The sequence below is a fragment of the Harmonia axyridis genome, chromosome 6, assembly GCF_914767665.1.
Source record: "Harmonia axyridis chromosome 6, icHarAxyr1.1, whole genome shotgun sequence".
Lineage (NCBI taxonomy): Eukaryota > Metazoa > Arthropoda > Insecta > Coleoptera > Coccinellidae > Harmonia > Harmonia axyridis.
In genome coordinates this window covers 7,448,507-7,470,036 of record NC_059506.1, presented here as the reverse complement: position 1 = coordinate 7,470,036, position 21,530 = coordinate 7,448,507, and the positions used below count along the sequence as shown (strand labels likewise).

The following is a 21,530-nucleotide window of genomic DNA, read 5'->3' as shown; positions in this document are numbered from 1 at the left end:
TATAGGCACGTAAGCCTTACGTGAAATTTTCCACGTAGTCGAAGTTCAAAGGCCAACAAGTTGAGAACTGCGATCTATCGACGTTTCGACGTCTTATGCTATAATTCGCGCTGCCGCAGCAATATTATCTTCAGTACACACATTTCTTAGTCTTGTTGATGTTTTTGAATTGAAATGAGTAAAATCAAAGCGTAAACGATCAATAACTGCACGAATTGCATGTTCACTAGGCCGATTATGTTGACCGTAAAATGGACGAAATGCTCTATCAACTTCGCGAACATTTTTTTTTTTTGAAGTAGCGTTCTTGCGTTGAATGATTCATTTTAAATTGCCAAACCCTACTGAACATAGTAGGGTCTCAACAGTCAAATCATATAAAATAATCACCATGGAAACTTCTCATGTAGCTAAAAAAACATCTGTTTTGAGATGTGATTTATTATCTCAAACTCCATCAAGCTGAACCCAACTCAACTCTTACCAACTCCCTTCAAAAAGCTTGAAATTGTTTTTTATAAAAGGTTGAAACAAATCTACTGCAACCAATGTACAGAGTGGCCATTTGAAAACGAAACAGACGAGATTACAGACGAAATAAAGTTTTTCGATAGAAATGCTCGGACAGGTCGATTTCTGTTTCGAGGGGGACAACTTAAGATGTAGGTTACGGACGCATAGCGCTTCAACCCTTGCTACTACAACCCTCACCCCCAAATTTTGAATAGGGAAGATGGGGTGAGTGATACCTCATTTGAAAGGTATTTTTATACTGATTTCAGCACAGTAATTGTTTTTTCATTTTATGCATTAGTTCTCGAAATATTCTTAACTAAGTATTTGAAAATGAAGTGGTGTTTTCATGGCACTTGTAGTGTTTTGTGAAAAATCGACATTTTGAGCTTCAAAACAACCATGACTGTGGCTTCCTTCCTAACTAACTAACGCATGAATATTTCGAGAACTAATGCATAAAATGAAAAAAAAATTACTGTGCTGAAATCAGTATAAAAATACCTTTCAAATGAGGTATCACTCACCCCATCTTCCCTATTCAAAATTTGGGGGTGAGGGTTGTAGTAGCAAGGGTTGAAGCGCTATGCGTCCGTAACCTACATCTTAAGTTGTCCCCCTCGAAACAGAAATCGACCTGTCCGAGCATTTCTATCGAAAAACTTTATTTCGTCTGTAATCTCGTCTGTTTCGTTTTCAAATGGCCACCCTGTATAACATAATATATTTTGAAATGTCAAGCTCAAAGGATGTTCCGTTTTTTAGCAACGATTCATTTTTTTTTATTTCAGAATCCCTCTTTCAAAAAAGATTTCGCTTTCATACGCCAGTTGGAGTCGAATAACAAAGAGTATCAGGACAAAATATGGGAAAAGTTCATTGGAACCTTCAATCAACAAGAAGACGATATCAGGATAGTAAACACCCGCTTTGAAAAGCATCCTGTTGGTTTTTCCAGCGAATCCGATAGAAGCGAAAGCAACATTGATGATGAATGGGAAAACGAGGCTTCGTTCAAACTGTCCAGTGCTAGTTTGGAGTTGACATCCCAGAAGGAGAAGAGTACGAGTAGATCTGTTTCAGGAAGCAAGGTGATAAATATCGTTATGAAATGATTATGCCTACTAGTCTGGGAGTCAGTAACAGATATACATGACCAAGTTCCTCTCCAACGGTAATTAGTAGAATGCATCAGATAATAAGTAATAAAAAGCCTCGTGAACGTCAGCTGCGACTCTGCTGGGGGGGAGAGCAGCGGCAGCCCCCAAACACGAAGAAAAAAAATACATTCAGTCTTTTCCCCCAACAGAAAATTTGTCAAATTGTAGCTAACCCAATATCTAGACAAAAAAAAATCAGCTGGCTATAGCATAGTGTATTATACGTCAGCTGGTGCCTCAAACATGAAAAAAAAAATTATATTTTCAATGATTTCCTCTCAAACAAAAATTTACCGGATGATATCTTATATGCAACTATGGATAAATATATATGTCAGCTGGCTTTATCTTGGTGGAAAAACCGTCAGCTGATACTTTGAAAGTTATTACGTAGCAGTTAAGCGGATGCATCTATTGCCCATTTAAATGCATCAGCTGACCAGGTTTCCCTCGACTAACTGCTAGCTGATTTTTTTTATTTATCACAGCAGTATATTAACAATCAGCTGAAAATTTTTCATGAGCAAGGAAATGATGTGTCTTTAATTATTCTCATTATTTATAAAGATCGAAGCATCACACGCCAGTATTACATAGAAAATAGTAAAATAGTTGATTCATTATAAGAGTCGCTGTCAGAGCTGTCATTGAAAATAATTTTTTTTTCTTTCATGTTTGAGGCACCAGCTGACGTGTAATCCACCATGCTATAGCCAGCTGATTGTATTTTTTCGTCTAGATATTGGGTTAGCTACAATTTGACAAATTTTCAGTTGGGAGCAAATGACTGAATGTATTTTTTTTTCTTCGTGTTTGGGGGGCTGCCGCCGCTCTCCCCCAGCCGAATCGCAGCTGACGTTCACGAGGCTTTTTATTACTATTATCCGATGCATCCTACTAATGACCGTCGGTCATGTATATCTGTTACTGGCTCCCGGACTATACAAATCAAAATTATCTATTACACTCCCAAGGACGACAATGTGAAAACCATGGAAACACACTATAAAAAAAATCGAGATGAGCAATCATTTTGCGTCATCATTTTTTGAGTTATCGATCATTTATAAATACAACTACCGGGTGGTTCAAAAGTTCAGAAACGGTGAATTTATTTCGCGCATAGGTGGAAAATCGGAATTCTGATACAGAGGTCTTCAGTAATTTCACCCGAGGAATCGAATGGACCCATCAGATTTTGGACCCAAGGGCCTTATACGAGATATGAGGCCCAACTCTGAAATTTCAAATGCAACACATCTTTTTTATTGCAGATTCGGATACAGCGGGAAATAAAGGGTGTTTTTTTTAGAGCTATAGAACTTTAAATTGCGATTAAACAATGATGGATTATTCGATTGACATGAATTTTATTCATCCGCAAGATAATCTTGTGGCATTACATTATATAATAAATATGATTTCTGGCATATGACCGCCACGGCTGGCTCGGATGTAGTCCAATCTGGACGTCCAATTTTCGATGATTTTTTCCAACATTTGTGGCCGTATATCGGCAATAACACGGCGAATGTTGTCTTCCAAATGGTCAAGGATTCGTGGCTTATCCGCATAGACCAATGACTTTACATAGCCCCACAGAAAGTAGTCTAGCAGTGTTAAATCACAAGATCTTGGAGGCCAATTCACAGGTCCAAAACGTGAAATTAGGCGGTCACCAAACGTGTCTTTCAATAAATCGATTGTGACACGAACTGTGTGACATGTTGCGCCGTCTTGTTGGAACCACAGCTCCTGGACATCATGGTTGTTCAATTCAGGAATGAAAAAGTTAGTAATCATGGCTCTATACCGATCACCATCGACTGTAACGTTCTGGACATCATCGTTTTTCAAGAAGTACGGACCAATGATTCCACCAGCCCATAAAGCGCACCAAACAGTCAGTTTTTCTGGATGTAAAGGTGTTTCGACATCCACTTGAGGATTAGCTTCACTCCAAATGCGGCAGTTTCGTTTGTTGACGTAGCCATTCAACCAGAAGTGCGCTTCATCGCTAAACAAAATAAAATGGACGTAGTGCGCGATACGTATTCCGCACAGAACCATTATTTTCGAAATATCATAAAATTGCACTATTTGCAAGCGTTGTTCAGGCGTGAGTCTATTCATGATGAATTGCCAAACCAAACTGAGAATAAATCACTTGACAGCTGTTAAATCGGTCGCCATCTTGAGCAGTAATGCCAACTTAAAGTTATATACCTCGAAAAAAAAACACCCATTACATCCGAATTGGTTGAAACCAAAAATGTTTTTTTGGCATATGCAGCGTTTTTTGTTCAAAAATCCCATTCAGATAAGGATGCAAAAATTCATATTCTTGTACTGAGGTCTCGTTCTCGTTGAATCGATTGAGCCCATCAGATTTTTGGTGCAAAAGGGGCCTTATACGAGATAAGAGGCCCAACTTTGAAACTTCAAAGTTATATGAATAAGAATTTTTGCATTCTGATCTGAATGAACATCCCGGGATTTTTGAACAAAAAACATCCAGCTTCGTTAAATAAACCTTCATCAAATTTGACATTGTTCTTCTATCAACAAAGATCACTAACCTGGATGTGTGTCTCCTAGATAGTCCTCAAAGAAGGTCAAAGGAAGAAGCTCCACAAGAAACTGACCAAACACCTTGAAAGAGGAACATTGGATAAGTTTGAGGTGAAAGATATAGGAGATCATGCAAACAAGAATAGCAAGTCAGCCGATAGCCCAAAGAAGAGCCCGGTCCACGAAGAGAAGCAGGACGTATTCTCAGAATCAGAATCGTCCTCATCGGTAGACACTCCAAAAACACTATCAGAAGTTTCACTGAAAGAGGAAAAACCCAATCCCGAGAAGAAAGAGCAGGTTGCTGTACCGTCGGTTGAAAAGATGTCTGAAGAAATCGAAAGACTCAAGGCCAAATTGAAAGAGACGCAGAAGATTGGGAATAAGGCAAAGACAAAATCTACGGAACGCAAGGCAAAATCGCCCAAAACGAAGGAGAGCAAAAAAGTTGCGAATGAGGTCAATGCGACTACTGAATTGAGGAAATCGAAGTATTACATTGAGAAATGTATAGGCGTTATTAAGGATATCAGGTGAGTGTCAAGAATAGGGCTGGGAATCATGAATGAATGATTTGAATATTCGAATAATCATTGAATAATTATTCGAATAATTGCATTTTGCATTATTCGAATAATCATGAATATTCACTGAATAGTTGAATAATCAATGACTACTTTTCTATTCATGAATAATCAGTGAATAGTCGAGTACCTATTCACTGAATAGTTGAATAATCAATGACTACTTTTCTATTCATGAATAATCAGTAAACATTCGAGTATTCACTGAATAGTTGAATAATCAATGACTACTTTTCTATTCATGAATAATCAGTGAATAGTTGAGTATTCAGTGAATAGTTTTCTATTCAGTGAGTAGTTGGATATTTATGAAGTTACGAATGAAAGTTTGAATGATCACTTGACTCACTATTCAGGAATTATTAAAACAAGGTTTTGTGATTCACTACGGACAAATCGTTTTATTGATATTAGAATTACTGGAAATTACATAATATTGAAATTGATAGATACAATTGAATTGAATTTTATTCATTTAATAGTAGTAGAAAAAGGTATTCAGCCAAAGAAAAATTAATAAAATTTGGATTTCATCAATGAAAAAATATAAAATGGAATATAAGATTCTAACATTTCTAACAAATGAATTTAGCAATAAAGAGTTCTAATAATAATAATATAAGATTCTACATTCGAAAATGTAACCTTGCCTTCCTATTTCGTATGCATTGCTATTTCTAGACATTGCGAACCGACGAATTTTTATATTCTTTTGAATATATGGTCTTAAAATGTACACACATCTACTGAAGTAACATCCTTCCCTAACAAAACTGAATCAGAAAACAAAGTTTTTTGAAAATTCTGTATAATTGATCGCGAAGTGTATTCTTGAAGAATTTAATGTTCTCAGAATTCGCTTGATCATTCTTTTTGTACCTCTAGACCTGTAAAGGGTCTATGTAGATTGTATTGTCCCAGCGAAGGTTTTACTGCGTCTATTTAAGGATCTATTGTATTTTGTACGTTGTCATGTGATAAAAAAATCTCTGTATTTACCAAACGACAATTCGATTATGAAAATAGGACAATTTTTTCGGTAAAACCAGAATACTCCCGACTTTTCTAGGAATAACGAAAGTTTTTACACTTATGCATCAAATTCTAGTAAACTTTGTTCAATATTACCTGTTCATTGAATAGATCTGTTAAATATTTATGCATATTTTTTGCTAGATCTCAAAGAAGATCTAGTCCAATCATGGGTAGATTTTTTGAGTAGAATATTCGAATAAGTACTAACTGAATAATCATTGAATATTTTTCAATATTCATTGAATAAACATTTAAATCATAAGAGCACAGAAAAAGTTATACACCGAGTCACGAGAGCGCAACTCGACTGGTGTTTCGCGAAATACGTCGAGTGAAGAGGTTCGTATAATCAAAATATAAATTAAATTTTTAATTTCTTATTTATTAATTGAACTATGATCGTAGCGCTGCCTTTTGCAAAATTCAATGACATTTCACTGTGCTTGACTTTAATTTTTTTGGCGAACGTCCAATTATGTTACTGCGGAAATGATCGCAATACGCTCTATTAGTGATGACGTCACACACCGACATTTTAGTTCTACTGTCAGTGTTTGGAATCCAAACAAACAATTGTCATTCAAATTAGTACGTTATCGTTGAAGAAATTGGCTTATTTTGATAAATAAGATTATTTAACCCTCTGTCAGGCGCGCCTCAAATACTAACGACTTCGGGCGCGGTGTTCCTGAGAGGCACATTTGCGAAAACTGTCTATGAATTAAACTCCGCAACATCTCATTTAAAAAATCTGAATGAGTTGTCGTCACAGTAATGTGTCCTAACGAAATAGGTAAAAAAACATTCAAAAACAAATCATTTATTATTCTAATTGTGAATGAAACCAGAACACAACATTTTCAAAATTATCTCAAAGAGACTATTTCTAAACCTACATTATTATCTGAAAAAAATTGAATTGTGTCAAAGCCTAGCATAGTGGCACAAGATAATACTTTTTTAACTATTTTTAGTCAGAATCTTCATTTGGCGGTACTAGTTGATACTCTGGGAAGCAAGCATTGCATACCATGTTTGCGTGTGTCAGGCAGATATGATTATTGCATTTTCTGCACGCGTAGCTCGACAATCTTCTTTTACTTCCTTCCAAACTACATGTACTACATTTTTTTCTCTTTTTTGGAACTTCTGGTGATTTATCACGATCATCCCTAGGAAAAAATCGCTTTAGACGAACTTGAATACTAGTGTGTAGCCCTGACGTCATTTGGCTTCTGCGTCTCATGTGTTCTATTACCAGTTCATGACTCAACTGTTTCAGAAATCTTCTTCGTCTCAGTGGCTCTAATTGATTACAGAGATGAATCACTTGAGAATTGATGCCCCCCACATTCAGCATGGCAAAAAATATTACCATTGGCCACCGTTTTATATTACGGTGTACATTGTAATTAGCGCACATTTGGTCTACGGTGTCCACCCCACATTTAGTGGAGTTATAGAATGTAATCATCTCCGGCTTCTTCATATTTCCTGAACTGGGATCAATGTTATCGTCAATGTGAAGCGAAAATGCAAGAATAACATTTTTTCCTTTCCTCGGTATATATGAAACTAAAGTCGTCCCGTTATTGAAACCAAATAAACTGCTGTATTGTGTTCTCTCCTTCAAATCGATAAAGAATAGGGTAAATGTCTCTTATTTTTTCTGACTGTGCCAACATATGACAACCTTTGCGTTTTCAATTCATGGATGAGGTTGAAATCAGCGAACCAGTTGTCTGCAGTTATGTTGCGACCTGATCCAAATAATGGAGCTGCTAATCTTTTTACTACGTCAACAGGCTTATTGCTCACACGAAAGGGACCTTCCGGCTGTGTTCCAGCATATATTTCCATGTTAAATGTATAAAACATTTTGGCATCGAATAAAGCAAAAATTTTTATTCCATATTTGTTTGGTTTTGAAGGTATATATTGGCGAAATGAGCACCTGCCTCTGAAGCCTGGTAGCATCTCGTCAATGGTTACATTCTCAGCAGGATAATATGAATTTTGACAATTTATGATGAATTTGTCGAAAACTTCATGAATTGGAGCAAGGCAGTCCAATGATTTCCGTTGGTTTCTAGTAGATCGATCATCAAAACGCAAGCAACGAATAAGAAACTTGAAACGTTTTATATTCATTACTAGTCCAAATTTTTCAATACCGTCACCTTCCTGTCCCCAGAGTTCCTCCAGATATTGACGATTGGATTTATAAGCCCCTGCTAGATATAACAAACCAATGAAAGCATGTATTTCAATCATGTCAGTGTGTCTAGCATCTCTATCCCTAGAAAATTTATGCTGGATGGTGTCTATATATTGGTTTGTGTATTTCACTATAATATGAATGATTTCATCAGTGAATAAACTTTTCCAACAATCTAAAATATTTTTAGCGTTGCGCGCATTGCCCTTGCTACCAGGAAGGTTTACCATTATATGCTGAGACGGTGTACGCCGTTTATTTGAAGGTGGCTTTTTATTCCATTCAGTCTGTTTATCTCGTCCTAGATAAAATTCAACGACGAATTCTCTTCATCAGATGATTGATCGTCCCCATCTTGTTCGGATAATGAATCGCCTTCACGTTGCTCCACTTCATCAATTTCGTCGATATCACTCTCTTCACCCAAATCCTCGTTTTCTGCAGGGTCTCTTGAATCATCATCCTCCAGAAAACGCATGAGTTCTTGAACGTGGGTTGGGTTATTCAGATCATAATTCTTACGTTCCATATCTGGTAAAATTCTGCAACAGAAGAAGAGAAAAAGCTCATTTGAAAACGAGTTCGGGCGCGGTGAGCCTAAGCGGCACAAGGCAATAAACGTAGAAATGGTTCAAACTAAATTTTAATTATGTTCTATTTATTCATAAAATGACTAACCTCAAATGTTTTGAATGAAAAAAATCCAGATACGTACCTTCAAAAATCGAACGAGTTCGGGCGCTGTGAGCCTAATAGATCAGAACGGAGCTGGACGTAATTCGGAAAGATAAAAAGCAAGACACCCTTTAGCAACACGATACACACACAAAGTTGGGAAGCTACTGAAAGAACTGGGTCTCGGGAATGCGAAGTAGAAGAGAGGGGATACCGAACACGATCGCTGTGCCTGACAGATTTTACTATTAATTGATAGACAGAAGGAGATTAATGCCGTAAGTTTGAACTTGAGGTTCAACTGATAAACACGGCTTTTTACAAAATCTGGGGAATGATACAGGATTCAAAGTTACTGGTATTAACCTCGTAGCTTCTGTCTATCAATTAATACTGAAATCGTTCCTCAAATGAAAATAAGCCAATTCCTTCAACGAGACCGTACTAATTTGAATGGCAATTTATTTGTTTGGATTCCGAACACTGACAGGAGAACCAAAAATGGCGGTGTCTGACGTCACACTAATAGAGCGTATATGGCGAGAGGCAAAACACCAAAACGATTATACCACGTCGCAAAGGGTATATTCACTCATCAAAACGCTCGGATTTTATTGGTTCATTAAAACATGAGTTTAATCACTGAATATTGACTGAATATTCATTGAATAATCACTAAATAATCATTGAATAATGACTGAATAATCATTGAATAATCACTGAGTAATCAAGGAATAGTTGAATATTCATGACTACTCATGAAAAATCATGCATGAATATTTGTTTGAATGAATTATTCGAATAATCGAATAAATTTAAGAATGAATATTCGAATACAAAAAGGCGAAAAAGTCCCAGCCCTAGTCAAGAACTTAAAAAACTTAATAACTGCAATTTCGCACAAATTTTAATATGTAAGAGTGATAATATTGTTCTTTATTTTAACATACCTACAAATAATAAAGATCAACATATAAATGAAATGAAAAATAGACAAAATTTAGTCCACTCGACAGTAAACTGAGGTATTTCACTTCTGTAGTATATTAGTAGTCAACAGGGTCCGGATTGCTGTGATGAAAACCAGGACCGCCGCCAGACTTTTTGACGCCCCGGCAAAATAAAATTTCGACGCCCTAATTCCTTATTTGTACCTTCATTGACTGCTATTAAATTGGTGTGTTTTGTTATTTTACAGAAAAACAATTATTTTTGGTAGCTGAGAACACTGTAGAAGTACCATTCTCTACTGAATATTTTTCGATTTAATGAGTAACATATACAGAATGTTCCACCATTGACGCTTCTTATTACGATTAAACGCTGAAATTTTCAAATTTTTTTTCGACAAAAAACACCTTTGGAAAACAATTATTTTTGGTAGCTGAGAACACTGTAGAAGTACCATTCTCTACTGAATATTTTTCGATTTAATGAGTAACATATACAGGATGTTCCACCATTGACGCTTCTTATTACGATTAAACGCTGAAATTTTCAAATTTTTTTTCGACAAGGTAATATTAGGCTACATTAGAGCTGTCAAACTGTTTGAAAATACTACTTGACAATCACCGTTTTTGAGATATTTCGATTCTTCATAAATTGAAGAATCTTAGGAAAAACCTAATAACTTCGAAATGAATTAATTTATTTGAATCACATTTTGAAATTGAATACTAGAAGAACGGAGATGATTACTGATGATTTTTTTGATAATCATTGATAATATCAACTCACACACACTGGCTGACATTCACAAGACCTTGTTAAGGGTTTGTATTCCCATCTGTTGACCTTTCTTGAAAGCAACAGTTCCTTTTCTATTCTTTATCTCACCCAGCAGGTATCTGGATAAAATTGAGCACATCAGGTTATAACTTTCTTATTCCTTACAGTGTCATAATGAATAATGGGATGATACCTCCAGATGGTAGTGAGGATTACGCCAGGAGGCAAGTCAGAACCAAAGAATTTACCTCCAGGTTTGCTAGAATCTATTTGTACCCTCTATTCACCCAAGTAAGTATATTTTTGTTTTTACGAAATGACTCAATTTAATGAATGTCTGGAAATTTCAATTCTGGATTTAATGTCATCGATCAATGAATTCTATTCAGTATCAAATAGTATCAATTGAACAAAGAAAACAGGGCTGAAGTGCGTCCAGCTATGGAATATTGCTCTCATGCTTGGGGTTCAGCTCCTAAGCACTCGTTACTCCTACTTGATTCCATTCAAAAAAGAGCAGTGCGCCTAATAGACGATCCAACGTTAACTGCCAACCTTCATAGTCTCGATCACCGTAGGAAGGTTGGAGACTTATGCCTTTTTTACAGATACTACCACGGAAGGTGTTCTGCTGCCATTGCCTCCATGTTTCCACCAGGGGCTCAATTTGATCGACGAACAAGGCTAGCCGATAATAGTCACCAGTTTGTCGTGCATGTTCCTACAGCTAGGGCATCGGTGTATCAGAAGGCTTTTCTTTACCGAACTGCAAGGCTATGGAATACCCTACCTCAAGATGTATTCCCCCTTGGTTACAACTTACAGCAGTTTAAGACACGCACAAACCGATTTCTTCTAAATTCAATTTAGGTCGCTTGAAAGGGCGTTATAAGCTCAGTCTTTTCCCCAGAGATGCGTATAAAAAAAAAAGGGGGAAACAGAAAGAAAACACTGAAATTCATCTGATAGTTTTGGAAATATAGCCATATAAATGATTCGAATTATCATATAAAGGGTGTTTTTTTTAGAGCTCTAGAACTTTAAATTGCAATAAAACAACGATGGATTATTCGATTGACATGAATTTTATTTATCCGCAAGATAATCTTGTGGCATTACATTTTAAATATGATATCTGGCATATGACCGCCACGGCTGGTTCGGATGTAGTCAAATCTGGACGTCCAATTTTCGATGACTTTTTCCAACATTTGTGGCCGTATATCGGCAATAACACGGCGAAAGTTGTCTTCCAAATGGTCAAGGGTTTGTGGCTTATCCGCATAGACCAATGACTTTACATAGCCCACAGAAAGTAGTCTAGCGGTGTTAAATCACAAAATCTTGGAGGCCAATTCACAGGTCCGAAACGTGAAATTAGGCGGTCACCAAACGTGTCTTTCAATAAATCGATTTTGGCACGATCTGTGTGACATATTGCGCCGTCTTGATGGAACCACAGCTTCTGGACATCGAGGTCGTTCAATTCAGGAATGAAAAAGTTAGTAATCATGTCTCTATACCGATCACCATTGACTGTAACGTTCTGTCCATCATCGTTTTTGAAGAAGTACGAACCAATGATTCCACCAGCCCATAAAGCGCACCAAACAGTCAGTTTTTCTGGATGTAACGGTATTTCGACATATACTTGAGGATTAGCTTCACTCCAAATGCGGCAGTTTTGTTTGCTGACGTAGCCATTCAACCAGAAGTGCGCTTCATCGCTGAACAAAATAAAATGGACGTAGTGCGCGATACGTATTCCGCACAGAACCATTATTTTCGACATTAAATTGCACTATTTGCAAGCGTTGTTCAGGCGTGAGTCTATTCGTGATGAATTGCCAAACCAAACTGAGAATAAATAACTTGACAGCTGTTGAATCGGTCGCCATCTTGAACAGTAATGCCAACTTAAAGTTATATACCTCGAAAAAAAACACCCGTTACCTTACCTATCGAATTGAAATTTATTATTTGTCTAATCATACACAAGCCTTCTCCACCGAGGTATGCTGATGCATAACGCAGGGACCATGAGAAGCCTTACTGACAATTCCATCAGTGGTACCTACTTCAATGAAAAACCTTAATTTCCCAACAGCTCCAGAGCCTACGACGATCATACCTTCGTTATTTTATAAAAACTGAAAGTCTGTGCATGTCTCCTGTACAGGGTGGGCCGATTTGGGCACTTTTGATTGGAAAGTCCTATTTCTATACTAAAAAGACGCAAAATGATGTCGGTGTCCGAGGGACAATTTTCATGAGGAACCCATTGGCTAAAACCGGAACTCCATAGCTATGACCATTACATAGTTACAGGGTATTTCGAAAATGTTTCAAATTTTGCTGTAAAAACTTTCAACTTTTATAAAATGACGAAGGTCTGGACGTGGTAGGCCCTTGCTCTACAATAGAAGCACCTCGAAATTATTGACTGAGAACACTTCGCCAAAATACAATGAATTTAAACAAATATGTTTCCCCTATCTCGGAAACTGTTGATTTTCGGTTATCAATAAATATGGCTCAATCGACGTTAAATCGGTGATACCAACACCTCTTTCAAGGTTAATTTCTAATTTGAAAATACCTTGTAGAATTGTACCTATCACGGTACAGAAGGAAAGGGGAAATCGGCAATATCGGATATTTTTGTGGGTTGTGTTCCTTATACTGTGACTAAAGTAGTTCACGGCCAAGGACAATTTAGGTAAATAAAAGAACGGGATAAAAACACTTATTCAATTTATTTCCAACCCACTAAACATGTGTGAAGAAGATGATATTTCGTTCTAATCGTCGCTGGTCACTTGGGTCGTTGCAGGTACTTTTTCGCCAGTCTCGGGAACAGATGTGAAAATCTTCACTCTTCTCGTTGCCGGTGCAAGTGTTGCACATAGGTTGTAGTTGTAGACTGGTCTGAACTCAATTGAATTATTCGCCCTGAAATGCCGAATTTTATGGGCATTCAGGCCGTTCGCCGTTAGCAAAGCCTTTCTTCGGTTCCCTTAGGGGTGTGGCTTTGATCATTCCAAGTTTTTACACCGAGTTCTTCTGTTTTTAGCATTTTGTTCTCGGAGAATATTTTCGAGGGAATCGATAGATTCCCTACATTTTATTTGTTTCCAAATATTAGATAGGTATTGGTAAACGTTGCAAAAGTAGGTGTTTTGGAAATTTTATTTAATGTATAATAACTAAGACACTTATCAGATCATCATTGGACCAACATTCGAATTCACGTTAGTGATTTTTGCCTTCATTTTTGCCACTCACATTTTCGCAAAGAGTTGTTGACCATATTGTTTCTTTTATTTTCAGTTGTCAAAGTTGGGTGGATTGGAAAAGAGTGCTTCCAATTTTTCGAAATTTACGTCGTTGTATCAACTTACGTTTCAGGCTCTGCAAGCCTGTTTCAACCATATTCCTAATACGGTTGGCACAACTGCCTACAATAAACTGAGGGATTGTTTGAGCGCTGCCATTGACATTTGTGAAAAGAGTCAGGCTCATTTCGAGAAAGGAGTGAATTATGATAACGAGGATTATGTCATGGTAAGCATTATTTTGAGTCCAATTTTATATCTAATAGAGAGTGTCTCCATTGAATTAAAAAAAAAAGAACTAAATATATCATTAATTATAACCAAGTTACATAAAATGAAAATGAGGGCGCACTGAAGTGAAATAAGGATCTTTTGGGCGCTCATTCAGTCATGAGGACCATCTAACTGTAGATAGTATCTCGGAGGGTGCAACTGGTGCATGAATGAACGAACGCTTAATAGCTTCTGATTTCACGTCAGCGATCATTTGAAGTTACACAAAAGTAGAATTTAGTGCTGAAAGTTTTCACCACTGGACTGCACAAGATTTTTTTGTCGCTTTTGAAACTGAATCTGGTATTTTGCCTTTATAAATAATTCCTCATAAACAACAATACATGACATTCATCACAGTCAATCCGATCAGTACCTCTGGTTTTATTAGATCCTTTGATAAATTGAACAAGATGATTTTAAGACAAAAATTACTTTTTCGAATGGAATTGAAAAGATGCTTTTAATGAATAACAGAGCCTTCTTCAAAGAAAATTCGAATAAATTAGGCAAAGGGTGGTGAAATTTTATTTTTCTACATTCATGCAAAAAGCAAAACTTTATTGAACTATATTTAGTGGAAAAAGAAGTTCTTTATTGCACTAGTGCAATCAAGTTTTTATTGCACTCATCTGTCATTCTACTTCAACGTGCTGTCATCATGACAATCATAAACGTTCAAACCCACTACATATTTATCAGATATGCTGTGAGATTGGCAATACGTTTTAAACAGTTACATATTTTATATTATTTTGTATTAATCTTAGCAGCCAGAGATAAACAAACAATTCCTTCCCGAGAATAACTCCTTAATCAAAACTGATCCGATTTGTAACCGTCTACCTCCATAGAGCAAACTGTCTGTACTATGACCACACCTCATGATAACATGCTTTTTGCATGAACGTAGAAAAAATATTGTATGCAACTCGTGCAAAAATCGTTTATTGCACTCGACGTGTTGTCCCACTCGGCCTCGTCGGACAATTTCACGTCGAGTGCAATAAACATTCACTTTTTGCACTTGTTGCATAAATAACTATTTGCTATGTGCCAAAATGTCTGGCGGCAGCCCAGGCTAAACTAATGCTTAATACTCGAATTTTCCTCTTTCTCTAAAGTTAGATCTCGTGTAATGACCAAAATATTATTTTTGTTGAAGATTTTAAATACACACCGACAAAATTAGATAAACGGACAAAATCCCTACAAAGTTTGTAGTTCATATTGTCTTGAACCCTTTGGACGATTTAGCAATTATATTTTGCATTGTAGCTTGATTTCTCGGCAACATATCTGCTCATATAACTTCGTAAGTTACTTTAAACTAGGTACAAATCTCTTTGAGATTTTGTGAGTTTACTTAATTTTGCGGATATGTATACTTTATTCTAGTATTAACATTTTTTTGTATGATAATATACGTTTTCGTTTTCATTATTCTATGGAAAATTTGCAATCGTTATTATTTTATATACCAATTTTCAGATTTTCAAATCTCAATGTCTGGAGCTATCACAGAAAATCAAAGACAATTTTCTGTCGTTGTCTGTTGATTCTTTGCTATATTCCAAAAGTACAAGAACCAGCTTGCTTCCGAATAATCAGAATAATAAAAATATGGTTCAAAATAATGAAAACCAGAAAAATCTCCAGAAGCGATTCTCTATGTATAACACTAATTTAGCACTCAAGAGGGACAAACAATGGAGGAAAATGCTGGCAGCTTTCGAGGAAAAGAAACCGTGAGTTTAATTTTATAAATTTCGATGTTTTATTGTCAACCTATTGAGTATAACCATTTTTTGACTATGTGCCTCAAGATGAGCATTTCCAGAATATTTTAGGTTGTCGTTGTCTACATGTTGGGATATCTATATTCTCTTGAAGAACCATTCCTATATCCGTTTCTGATCGGTAGAAGTCCTTTACAATTTTTAGATCTTTGTAAAGGAACAAGACCTATTGTCTTGTCATTTTTAGAATTGAAATTATATTCCGATTCTCTTGAAGAACCATCCCTATATCTGATCGGTAGAAATAAGGTACCTATACTAGGTGTTAGTTGTGAATAACTGCGACAAAGTTCAGGGGATGATTCTGTATGGAAAAATAAGGACAGTTTGCTATATCATTTCTTCGCAATTACTTCGTATTCTGAGATACGAGTGTTAAACTCTTTTTTAGAATCTGACTATTTACTTATCGATCTCAATTTTTTGGGAGAAAAGAATGGGGAAATTTTAAACTAACTGAAATTATTTTTGAATTGTTCTTTCATTCGTGACAAAAAATCTCTCATGCCTTTTTTTCATATGAGCCGCAATTCTTATGCAAGAAAAATAAAATATCTCAACACTAATTTAGTTATTGATAATCAATAACTTCACTGAACGGCAAAAAAACTCGGCCAACTATAATTTTGCTGAAGTTCGTTGACCAAGAATTTTCGTAATTTTTCATCGCTCTCAATTGTTTTTGCGCCAAATTAAAGATGAATTCTTTGATATCAAAACAAACTCCAGAAATGTTGGTATGTTATACGTCATCGCATCATCATCACTCAGTTCTCTGCGTTCACTGCTGGACATAAGCCTCCCCCATTTCTGCCCATTCCTTCCTATCTTGAGGTCTTTTTATCCAGTTGCCTGCACATCTCTTTAAATCGTCCGTCCAACGTGTTGGAGGTCTTCCCCTGGGAACGTATTCTCGACAAGTGATCTTTCAAAACGTATACGTTCTTTCAATGCTCGCAGCATTGAAAGAACGTATACGTTTTGAAAGATCACTTGTCGAGAATACGGTCCCTGCCTCATTTATCCAAGCGCGGTCTCCATTCGAGCAGCCTCTTCGTCCATCTCCCGTCCGTCATTCGTGCCACATGTCCAGGCCACTTCCACGTGAGCTTTCGAATTTGGACAACTACATCTGTGACGCCTGTTCTTTTTCGCGGATCCTCATTTCTTATATGATCCTGCAATGATACCCCGAGCATGGACCTTTCCATTTCACGCTGTGTTACCATAAGTTTGTTAGCACTTGTTGTAGTTAGTGTTAAGGTTTCAGCTCCATAGGTCATGAACGGCAACACGCATTGATAAAACACCTTCCTCTTCAAACATTGTGGTATGTCGCTTTTAAAGACGTCCGCAAGCTTTCCATAGGCTGCCCAGGATAGTGTAACTTCTTTTAATTTCGCACGTTTGGTTGTCTCTTGAGATTTGGACCTCATGACCAAGATAATTATACTTGTTCACCAAAGCTATCTCCTCATCACCAATGAAAATCTGCTCACTGGGAACTAAATTTGTCATATATTTTGTTTTTGAGATATTAATTTTTAGACCTACGTCAGCACATGCGTTTTGTAGTTCCCGTAACATATCCTTGATGTCCTTGAGGTTATCTGCTATCAAAACTATATCATCCGCAAAACGTAGATTTGATAAGTTTCGACCGTCTATATTTAGGCCCTTGTTTTCCCAATGTAGTTTTTTAAAAGCATACTCCAAGACCGTTATGAAGAGTTTGGGCGACATCGTATCTACCTGTCTGACACCTCTGCCGATTTGAATGTGTTTGGTATTTTCATGAAGTTTTACCATTATTGTAGATATTATAAATCAGCTTTGAGTATCTGTAGACAACCCGACATTCCTGTAATGCACTGAGGACCGCCGTCGGTTCTACCTTGTCGAAGGCCTTTTAGAAGTCTACGAAAGCAAGGACTAGTGGTCTATTGTATTCAATGCTTTTTTCAATTACCGTTTTTATGCTCTGCAAATGGTTATTTGTTCCGAATTTAGCACGGAAGCCCACCTGCTCTTGAGGTTGATAGAAATCCAGTTTTTTCTCAAGTCTGTTATTATTTTTGTGAGCAGTTTATAAAGGTGGCTGTAGTTCTCAAGTTCCGCTATATCACCTTTCTTATGGAGTAGTATTACAATAGCATTGTGCAATTTGTCTGGTATTGTACTATTGTATATGCACAAGTTAAATAGCACTCTGATCTTTTCTAGTAAACGCGGACCACCGATTTTTATTGCATCTACAACTACATTATCAAATATAAATCAAATAATTTGACAACTTTGTGTCTAATCCTTCACAATAATATATCTGTATGATATATTCAGTTTATTTTTGTCTTGGAATATATTCCAATTCTAAAAATGACAAATTTAATAATCAACCAAAAGAAAAATTCAAAATGACTAAAACTGTACAAATTGAGCAAACGGTTAATAAATTCAACAACTAAATTAACATAAAGACAGACGTACGTTTCGGAATTTTTGTATTTAATAATACAATTTTTCCTCATCAGTGCCTTATAGTTCAACGGAATTATTAAATTTACAAACTTACCACGTGTATATCTACCTCAACAAAATTGCAAGTAAGAAACTACAAACTAACTAAACGTATCGGTTGCTCTGGTGAGGATTCACAGAACAAGCCATTAACTAAGGTAGTCATAGATTTCTTCATTGTTATTCTTTTGAAATACATATACAAATCGACATTTACAATTGAATAAACAATTTCAGAAATTTTAAATTTATCAATTGGTTGATACTGACTCTCTAATCAATAAATGATTACATCAAATTATTAAAGTTTAATGAGTCTTCTTGATGAAGGATATCCTTCATCAAGAAGACTCATTAAACTTTTATAACTACATTATCTTCTCCGGGAGCTTTGTTATTCTTTGTTCTCCTTAGCGCGAGCTTAATTTCTTCTATTGTGATGCATGGCAATTCTTCTGAACCTTGGTTTACAATCCCTTTTTTGGCTGTCACTATATCCGGTTCCGTGCTAGAGTTCAATGTATCTTCGCTTTGGCTTGTGTACAGTGTCTGGTAAAAGTCTTCTACTATTTCTAGGATTTCTTCTCTATTTGTAGTTGTTATACCTTGTTTGTTCTTAGCTGGATTATATGTTTTTTCCCGATTCTAAGTTTCCTTCTCATAATCTTCATACTTTTATTATCTTCGATCGTTTGTTGGATGTGACCCGTATTGAATGCTCTAATGTCACGTCTTATGGCTTTCGCCACCTTTTTATTTGCTTCTCTTTGCTCGTTGTTGTCAACTATTCCTTTGCTTCTGAGGTCTCTTCTTTCTTGGATCATTTGCCTTGCATTTTGGCTCAATCTTTCTTACTTTTTTGTTTTTGGGCAGTATTTCTTTTGGCTTTCTAGCATGGCGCTGGTTAATATGTCATTGAGAGTGTTGACATCTTCTTCGTTTGAATTTTCGAGCAGCTTGCCAATCTATCATCTATAGAGCGCTGGAATCCCTCTATATCTGCTGGTGTCTTCCATGGTTTATTTGTTTCCTTCTTGACCATAATCTTATACATACAGGGTGAAAGAAAACATGCATTTGTAGTTCAATTTCTTAACACTCTGTGGAACATTTCGGGAAATTTGTAGAGTTTACGCTCAGTTTATTTCACCTTGATATCTTTGAATTCAAAAAGTGAATGACCTCGACGAATCGACAAAAATCTGAGTGCTTCATATCGGTAGCCGACGGTCACCGTCAACCAGCGTCAAGTTGAGCATCAGTATGTTCCCTTACAGGGAAACCAGTGCTCCAGACTTTCGTGCGTAACGTCGGTCTGCAGTGCACTGCGTCGACTAAGTATTGTTTCTGCCTTTATACTTAATGCTGCTCCCTATCCTTATCCAGATTTTTTTTTATTAACTATTGCATATTTACAATCTACTTATATAGTAATTAGTAAATGTTATAAATATTGATTCATGGCTTGAGTCGGGTACCATCCATCAATGGTTCTCCGTACAATCATTCCTCCAAGAGGTCATCGGGCCAGGTTCTTTTCAATCTCTTCTCCAAGAGGGGTTGGGCGAAAATATTGCTTATCATTATATTTTCATGATTTGTGGTTCGGTTCTTGTATTTGTTGATTCTTGGCTTTATTGTATCTTTTATTGATTTTATTCTCAGATCATTTTGTAGACTGTAGTTTGTGACGTACCATGGTGCTCCCCATAGTTCTATTCCGTAAGTCCACAATGGTTTAAGGATACATTTATAGATTGTCACTTTATTTTCAAGAGATAGCTTCGATTTTTTGTTCAATAGCCAGTAAATTTTCTTCACCTTTAGGTCGAGTTGTCGCCGTTTCATTTTTATATGAGTTCTCCATGTCAGTTTTTCATCCAAATGTAGTCCAAGGTACTTGATCTCTGTTTGGATAGGTATGAGTGTGTTCTGCAATTTTACTTGTGGGGGTTTCCCTTTTTTATCGGTGAAAGTTACCTGGGCCGACTTGTTAGTGTTAATTTCAATCTTCCATTTTTTAAGCCAATCAGAGAGAGCATTCAGATGATTTTGTAGTTTTTGGGATGATAACAACGGGTCTGCATCCGAGGTTGTAATTGCTGTGTCGTCTGCAAATGTTGCTATGGTAGACTGGTCAGTTTGTGGAATATCCGAGGTATATATCAGGTAGAGTATTGGTCCGAGTACGCTGCCCTGTGGAACGCCTGATCTTATGGTCTTATAATCGGATAACGAGTCCTCTGTTTCAACCTGCAAGTAGATATATTCTAAATTATGTATGTGAAGTCCTCTTGTTGAGTAGTGAAATCTTATGATCAAATTATACTTGACCACCGAATTTGTTTCAGCAAGGTGAAGTCTCGATATCGAACGGCAACTTTTAAGCACCGTCCTCCAGTCGAGAAGATCAATTCTCAAATCGTGGAGCCGACAAAGCAACACCGTCTGGATGATAAAAGATCTCTCGTTTTACTGAGGAATACTCCAGTGGTCACGCCGATCAATGAAGACAATATCGAAACGATGATACAGTTCGACAATGAGCATAATGATGGTAACGTTAGTGAAAAAGAGGCTTTGGACGAAAGGGAAAAGGAGGAGAAATCTAATACGACTTTCTTCGTTCAAGAAGAGAACCAGGTGAGTTTTTTAAATTGAACGATATTGGCCTGGTAACAATGTCATTTGTTGATAGAAAATTGTTTTTGTCCTCCACATTTCAACCTTGGTGAAATGTGAAGGACAAAAACAATTGTCTCAGTCAAGTTCCATCAAGAACATTGTGTATTTTTGAATGAACGTTGAGTACTTTACACCAAAAAATAATGCTTTCACATGTCCAATATAATACATATTTGATAGTAACATGAATATATGTCTGAAAAATCAACCCCAATGGACAAAAAGCTTTCCTAATGAAAATGCATTAAACAAAGGCTTGTTAAGGGCTAACTGGCTGTCACATAAAAATCATAAGAGACTTTTACAAAATAAATGATTTTTCAACAAAAAACCTAAGATGTCTGGAACACTGGTGTGCACCCCTACTCTTGAAAAACCTTGAGATTGAATTGGCTAATTTTGAAGGGATCAGTCTTCTTGAATCTTAATGGTAT

At 36.5% G+C, this 21,530-nt stretch overlaps 1 protein-coding gene across 3 annotated transcripts in view; it reads left to right on the top strand.

Moving 5' to 3' along the window:
• Nucleotides 1-21,530, top strand: part of LOC123682722 — a 55,381-nt gene that overhangs the window by 2,907 nt on the left and 30,944 nt on the right. For all 3 annotated transcript variants that reach the window (XM_045621481.1, XM_045621482.1, XM_045621480.1), the window contains exons 2-7: nt 1,305-1,604; nt 4,272-4,777; nt 10,655-10,778; nt 13,818-14,051; nt 15,587-15,843; nt 20,763-21,054. In XM_045621481.1, the coding sequence (XP_045477437.1) occupies nt 1,305-1,604; nt 4,272-4,777; nt 10,655-10,778; nt 13,818-14,051; nt 15,587-15,843; nt 20,763-21,054 (1,713 nt within the window). The remainder of the gene's footprint in view (nt 1-1,304; nt 1,605-4,271; nt 4,778-10,654; nt 10,779-13,817; nt 14,052-15,586; nt 15,844-20,762; nt 21,055-21,530) is intronic.